This window comes from Electrona antarctica, assembly GCF_951216825.1.
Source record: "Electrona antarctica genome assembly, contig: scaffold_520, whole genome shotgun sequence".
Lineage (NCBI taxonomy): Eukaryota > Metazoa > Chordata > Actinopteri > Myctophiformes > Myctophidae > Electrona > Electrona antarctica.
This window is the reverse complement of record NW_027636933.1, coordinates 54,600-61,795: the sequence shown is the minus strand read 5'-3', so window position 1 is coordinate 61,795 and position 7,196 is coordinate 54,600. Positions and strand designations below refer to the sequence as shown.

The 7,196-nt window shown below is 49.2% G+C and overlaps 1 protein-coding gene across 1 annotated transcript in view; it reads left to right on the top strand.

Moving 5' to 3' along the window:
• LOC306919622 (scavenger receptor class A member 5-like) overlaps positions 1 to 1,221 on the top strand; it is a gene marked incomplete at both ends in the record, with an annotated part of 21,624 nt that extends 20,403 nt beyond the window's left edge. The window contains one exon of the mRNA XM_079532377.1: positions 1,093 to 1,221. Within this exon, the coding sequence (XP_079388503.1) occupies positions 1,093 to 1,221 (129 nt within the window). The remainder of the gene's footprint in view (positions 1 to 1,092) is intronic.
• Between the last annotated feature and the right edge of the window lie 5,975 nt (positions 1,222 to 7,196).

Genomic DNA, 7,196 nt, shown 5'->3' with positions numbered 1-7,196 from the left:
TATAGAAGACATTCTGTAGAATCTGGTGTCGGGTCTAATTGGGTTAACCCTTTGTTCTCAGGGTCTGGGAAGGTCTAAAGTAAACCGTCATGATATAGAAGACATTCTGTAGAGTCTGGTGTCGGGTCTAATTGGGTTAACCCTTCGTTCTCAGGGTCTGGGAAGGTCTAAAGTAAACCGTCATGATATAGAAGACATTCTGTAGAGTCTGGTGTCGGGTCTGATTGGGTTGACCCTTTGTTCTCAGGGTCTGGGAAGGTCTAAAGTAAACCGTCATGATATAGAAGACATTCTGTAGAGTCTGGTGTCGGGTCTGATTGGGTTGACCCTTTGTTTTTCAGGGTCCGGGAAGGTCTAAAGTAAACCGTCATGATATAGAAGACATTCTGTAGAGTCTGGTGTCGGGTCTGATTGGGTTGACCCTTTGTTTTTCAGGGTCTGGGAAGGTCTAAAGTAAACCGTCATGATATAGAAGACATTCTGTAGAGTCTGGTGTCGGGTCTGATTGGGTTGACCCTTTGTTTTTCAGGGTCTGGGAAGGTCTAAAGTAAACCGTCATGATATAGAAGACATTCTGTAGAGTCTGGTGTCGGGTCTGATTGGGTTGACCCTTTGTTTTTCAGGGTCCGGGAAGGTCTAAAGTAAACCGTCATGATATAGAAGACATTCTGTAGAGTCTGGTGTCGGGTCTGATTGGGTTGACCCTTTGTTTTTCAGGGTCTGGGAAGGTCTAAAGTAAACCGTCATGATATAGAAGACATTCTGTAGAGTCTGGTGTCGGGTCTGATTGGGTTGACCCTTTGTTCTCAGGGTCTGGGAAGGTCTAAAGTAAACCGTCATGATATAGAAGACATTCTGTAGAGTCTGGTGTCGGGTCTGATTGGGTTAACCCTTTGTTTTTCAGGGTCTGGGAAGGTCTAAAGTAAACCGTCATGATATAGAAGACATTCTGTAGAGTCTGGTGTCGGGTCTGATTGGGTTAACCCTTTGTTTTTCAGGGTCTGGGAAGGTCTAAAGTAAACCGTCATGATATAGAAGACATTCTGTAGAGTCTGGTGTCGGGTCTGATTGGGTTGACCCTTTGTTTTTCAGGGTCTGGGAAGCGTCGACGGAAACAGGAGCAGTTCTGCAGTCACCTCAACTCTCTGTCGGCCATCAAGTACGCCATCGTGTCCCTCTACGTCCTGGTGCTGCTCACCATCTTCGGACTCTGCCTGGCAGGTAGGACTCATGGCATTGTGTGTGTGTGTGTGTGTGTGTGTGTGTGTGTGTGTGTGTGTGTGTGTGTGTGTGTGTGTGTGTGTGTGTGTGTGTGTGTGTGTGTGTGTGTGTGTGTGTGTGTGTGTGTGTGTGTGTGTGTGTGTGTGTGTGTGTGTGTGTGTGTGTGTGTGTGTGTGTGTGTGTGTGTGTGTGTGTGTGTGTGTGTGTGTGTGTGTGTGTGTGTGTGTCTGTGTGCACGGTAAACACCTCCTCGGTGTTAAAGCCTCAATCCGTAAGTGTTTTTCTCCTGTACCTGAGACTCCAACCCGGGTCGACCACGTGGACATAGTGGCCTACAGCACTGCTTCCCAAAGTGGGGTCCCCCAGGGGTACTTGAGGGAGTTCCAGGGGGTCCCCATGCTAAATGATAGTTTGGAACCAAAATGTACGGGTCTGTAACTCTGAGAGTGTACAAATGGAACCAAACGGACCGGGTCCATTTGGTTCCATTTGTACACTCTCAGAGTTAAATTAACATTGATTTTTACAATCTAAATTGGGGGTTCCAGAGATAGAAATGCCATTAAATGGGGCGTCCGTAGACTAATGGATGTCAAACTGGGGGTCCCTTGAAATTAAACGTGTTGAGAATCTCTGCTAGAGCCGTACAAATCTTCTCTTATGGGGGTCCCTGGCATCTGTTTTCAACTGGGGGTCCCGTGGAATAATTAGTGTCAATTTGGGGGTCCTTGACGTGAAAAAGTTTGGGAACCACTGGCCTACAGCCATGGGCCAGAACCACTGGCCTACAGCCATGGGCCAGAACCACTGGCCTACAGCCATGGGCCGAACCACTGGCCTACAGCCATGGGCCGAACCACTGGCCTACAGCCATGGGCCAGAACCACTGTCCTACAGCCATGGGCCAGAACCACTGGCCTACAGCCATGGGCCAGAACCACTGGCCTACAGCCATGGGCCAGAACCACTGGCCTACAGCCATGGGCCAGAACCACTGGCCTACAGCCATGGGCCAGAACCACTGGCCTACAGCCATGGGCCAGAACCACTGGCCTACAGCCATGGGCCAGAACCACTGGCCTACAGCCATGGGCCAGAACCACTGGCCTACAGCCATGGGCCAGCTGTCTGAACCACTGGCCTACAGCCATGGGCCAGAACCACTGGCCTACAGCCATGGGCCAGCTGTCTTAGAACCACTGGCCTACAGCCATGGGCCAGAACCACTGGCCTACAGCCATGGGCCAGCTGTCTTAGCTTATGGTACCAGCTCTACTGTGGGACTCTGAAGGTCGACACCCTAGCCTATACTGTGGGACTCTGAAGGTCGACACCCTAGCCACACTTTATAATCTATACTGTGGGACTCTGAAGGTCGACACCCTAGCCACACTTTATAATCTATACTGTGGGACTCTGAAGGTCGACACCCTAGAGCCACACTTTATAATCTATACTGTGGGACTCTGAAGGTCGACACCCTAGCCACACTTTATAATCTATACTGTGGGACTCTGAAGGTCGACACCCTAGAGCCACACTTTATAATCTATACTGTGGGACTCTGAAGGTCGACACCCTAGCCACACTTTATAATCTATACTGTGGGACTCTGAAGGTCGACACCCTAGCCACACTTTATAATCTATACTGTGGGACTCTGAAGGTCGACACCCTAGCCACACTTTATAATCTATACTGTGGGACTCTGAAGGTCGACACCCTAGCCACACTTTATAATCTATACTGTGGGACTCTGAAGGTCGACACCCTAGCCACACTTTATAATCTATACTGTGGGACTCTGAAGGTCGACACCCTAGCCACACTTTATAATCTATACTGTGGGACTCTGAAGGTCGACACCCTAGCCACACTTTATAATCTATACTGTGGGACTCTGAAGGTCGACACCCTAGCCACACTTTATAATCTATACTGTGGGACTCTGAAGGTCGACACCCTAGCCACACTTTATAATCTGTATATATACTGTATATGCCGCAAAAGTGTTGAAATGCCATATAAGAAATGTCTATACAGAAATTGTACATTCCGGGCGAAGCTAAATTCTTCCAGAAAACGCCCTGCGTCGCGTCTTGAGCCACATCAGTGAAGAGTCACTTATACTTTGCCAAAGAGCACAACGTGAAAGTATGCGTTAAAGACTTAGATCAGGCTTGTAACCTTACCTTGTAACCTTACCTCTCAATCTCAGCAACTGTCGCCTTTATCTAGTGTGTTAGTAACACACACTCACATCATGACAGCCTATAAGGTTGAAGTGAATAGACGGTTATCAGAAACAGAGACAGATGTGCAAGTGGAAGTAAGCATGACCTTTAGTGCGTGCGTGCGTGCGTGCGTGCGTGCGTGCATGCGTGCGTGCGTGTGCATATCTCAGAGAGAGAGAGAGGGTTGCACAGATGATGACAGCACGAAAAACAAAGCGTGCCAGTGGTTTCATTGCTCCCATGGCCAGGCATGGAACAGGGGCCAGGCGCTCGCTCGATGCCGGTGCATATTTCTCACCCTTTCCCATGCATGGCCTCTTAACTGAAAAAGGCCTCCGTTTTGCTGCACAGTAGTCCAGTATTTTATATACCGAGGTTTCTAAGGGTCAGGCAACTGAATTCTGTTCAGTTAAATGTATTTTGGACCGGGATGGGGGCCGGAAACATCAGGTCTAATACAATGTAACGTTCATTCAGTTGGTCCCGCGCGTGCGCGCGTGAGTGCGTGCGTGCGTGCGTGCGTGCGTGCGTGCGTGCGTGCGTGCGTGCGTGCGTGCGTGTGTGTGTGTGTGCGTGCGTGCGTGCGTGCGTGCACGCGTGTGTGTGTGTGTGTGTGCGCGTGTGCGCGCGCTGTGTTTTCATTTCAACTCTGGAACAGCCACTGGAAAATGTTTGGTTTTGATCAACCTTCTACTCTGTAGTCTGTGGAGAAAGGCTGTGCTTCTTCACATCATACCAGTTGATTTCTCATCATACACCGTTTTAGTTTTTGTCCCAGCTATTGTCTAAGGCTTAGACAATAGCTGGGAGACAAAAACAGACTCTAAGCCAGCCGCCGGGTCACTCACAAACCATTTTCTGAACCCGGGAAGCTATGAATTACTGGTGGAACAACCACAGACTACCTCGCCACATGTGTAGTAACTGATGTGGCATCTTAGTTTTAAATCTGTCTTGATACCACACCTCTCTCTCCATTCTCCAACATCCTGGGCTGGCTCTGTCTTGCAGCATGGAATGGAACAGAAATAGACGTACCTATGCCCAAAATAGGGATGCCAGGCGTTTGTGGCACCCTGGCAGGGGTATAGTTTGCTGCCAACGGGGGGAAAGAGAGACATTCTTTTTCTGTGATTCTACCTAGGGGCCTTAGGACCTAACCTGACTCCGCCAGATGGGGCAGCAGAGAGTACACTGGGTTCCCCCCTCCTGCTCCCATCTGGGAACTCTCAGGCAGACTTGATGCCCGGCCACAAAACGGCCTGGCCAATCAGCAGCAGCTAGAAGCTAGAAGCTGCTGCTCATTGGCCAGGCCGTTTTGTGGCCGGGCATCAAGTCTGCCTGAGAGTTCAAGACCAAATATGAGGAATTCCGCAGCAACAACACCTCTCCTCATCCTGTCGTCCCTTCACAATAAAGTGTCTCCCCTTTACCTCCCAATGCCGCACATTTTACCAGGTTATTAACAGGAAACAGGTGTAACTTAAAGGTATATTCAGTGATTTCACTTAATTCAAATGTGTGTATTTTTTGAGTGGTGCAACCACACCCTTACGGACTTATGTGTGTGGGTGGCTGGGTGGGTGCGCTTCGGACACGGGGTGGCCCGCCGGAACCGGCCCGGCCCCCTGGGCGCGTTCCTCTCCCTACTATAGAGTGTGCTGACTATATAAGGAGTTCCTCCCTGTCCCCAGTTAACCCCTGGGGGTAAAAAAAACCCTTAGGTTTCGTTTTTTTGGCTAGGTGGCCCAGCCTTCATCCAATCAGGATAGAGAGGTGCCTTCCACCAATCATGATCGAGCGGGGGGCGGGCCTTGGTTTGTGTGCTGTTGGCCCCCACTGTAGTGTATACGTCCCAGTAGCTACCCTCGATCAGTCCCACTATACTAGGCCAAGGCCACACGATCTGTTCCTCCGGAACTACTATGCCGGGGCTGGGAGGTACGCTTCTGGCGCGTGGAAGGACTAGGCTCTGTGGGGTTGACTCCTGTCCGGGCCCCATACGTCTCACCAGCTCCACTCCTGCTCTCACCAGGTCCAGGACCCCTGTACGTTGCGCCAGTCTCCCAGCACCAGACACTTCATTCAGGAGTGGCAGATTCTTGAGCCGTAATGGTTCTGCAGGCTCCACCTGGGCAACGATGGTGCTGCAGGCTCCACCTGGGCAACGATGGTGCTGCAGGCTCCACCTGGGCAACGATGGTGCTGCAGGCTCCACCTGGGCAACGATGGTGCCGGGGTGGCATCCCTATATTCTGGGCATGTCATAATTGGCGGGAGATTTGGGGGGAAATTGGGGAACATTGGCTGATAATCCTCCTCAAGCAGATATTTTCCAGAGGGGGAAAAAAGGAGGGCATCAACCACAGACCCTGAGGGACTCCGTTTAACTGCTCGTGTAGCGCTCATGGTGGCGCTCCCACCATGCTCCCACCTCGGAGCACTGGTGGAAAGTAACTAAGTACATTTACTCAATTAGGCTACTTAAGTACAATTTGTACTTTAGTCTTTACTTGAGTATTTCCCATTTCCAATACAAATGTTGAACACTTTAGTAAGTTACTATAGTTACTTTGTAGATTGTTATTATTATTATAAAACATACAGTACATTAACCACTTCAGCCCTATATACATTTCGGCAATTTGAAAATGCGACGCATTGTGAGCTTGTATAAATCTGCTATATTTTCAAATGATTTATTTGAAAACATGAAATGGGACATTCTGTATGAGTACTTTTACTTTTGGTACTTTAGTCCATTTTGATTCCAATACTTTTCTACTTTTACTCAAGTACATTTTGAGCGTGCGTGCGTGCGTGCATGCGTGCGTGCATGCGTGCGTGCGTGCGTGCGTGCGTGCGTGCGTGCGTGCGTGCGTGCGTGTGTGTACGTGTGTGTGGTCTATACCGTAAAGCAACTCTCTATTCACCAAAGTGAAACGCTAATGTGTGAATCTGGAATTAGCAGCGATGGAACTAAATGAGCTCTAACTCTACAGTGTGAGATGCTGACGCAATGCCGCCGTGAAATCCTTCAGCCTATTCGCCAGTACAGTACATTACATTACATTACATTACATTACACAGCTGTGATGCGTTTTCACTGCTTGATTTGGAAAAACCCCTGGCAGGCATCCACCATGACTTGGTGTCCGTTCAAACATGAGGAGAGGAGAGAGGGGGGGGGGGGTGTGTGTGTGTGTGTGTGTGTGTGTGTGTGTGTGTGTGTGTGTGTGTGTGTGTGTGTGTGTGTGTGTGTGTGTGTGTGTGTGTGTGTGTGTGTGTGTGTGTGTGTGTGTGTGTGTGTGTGTGTGTGTGTGTGTGTGTGTGTGTGTGTGTGTGTGTGTGTGTGTGTGTGTGTGTGTGTGTGTGCGTGTGTGCGCGTGCGTGCGCGCGTTCGTGCGCGCGTGCGTGCGTGCGTCTTGGAAAGCTCACCTGAAGATTATTACACTGAGAGAAACAGAGACAGATTTATAGTTTAGTGAGACACTCCTGAAAGGACTACTTTAGTTTTTTTTTTTAAACCAAGGTTCATGTTTTAGGTTGTTTTTAGAGAAAGTAAAAGATGAGTGGTCATTTTGTTTTTTCTTTTCTTTTTTCTTTTACTTTTTTGGCCACAAAAGATCACGGGATCTATTGAATGTGAGCCTAAGACACAGTAGTATGGCACCCCCCCAGTACTACTACTTTCATGTTCAGTAGATCCTGTGATCTTTTGTGGCCAGATGTAATTTCCTG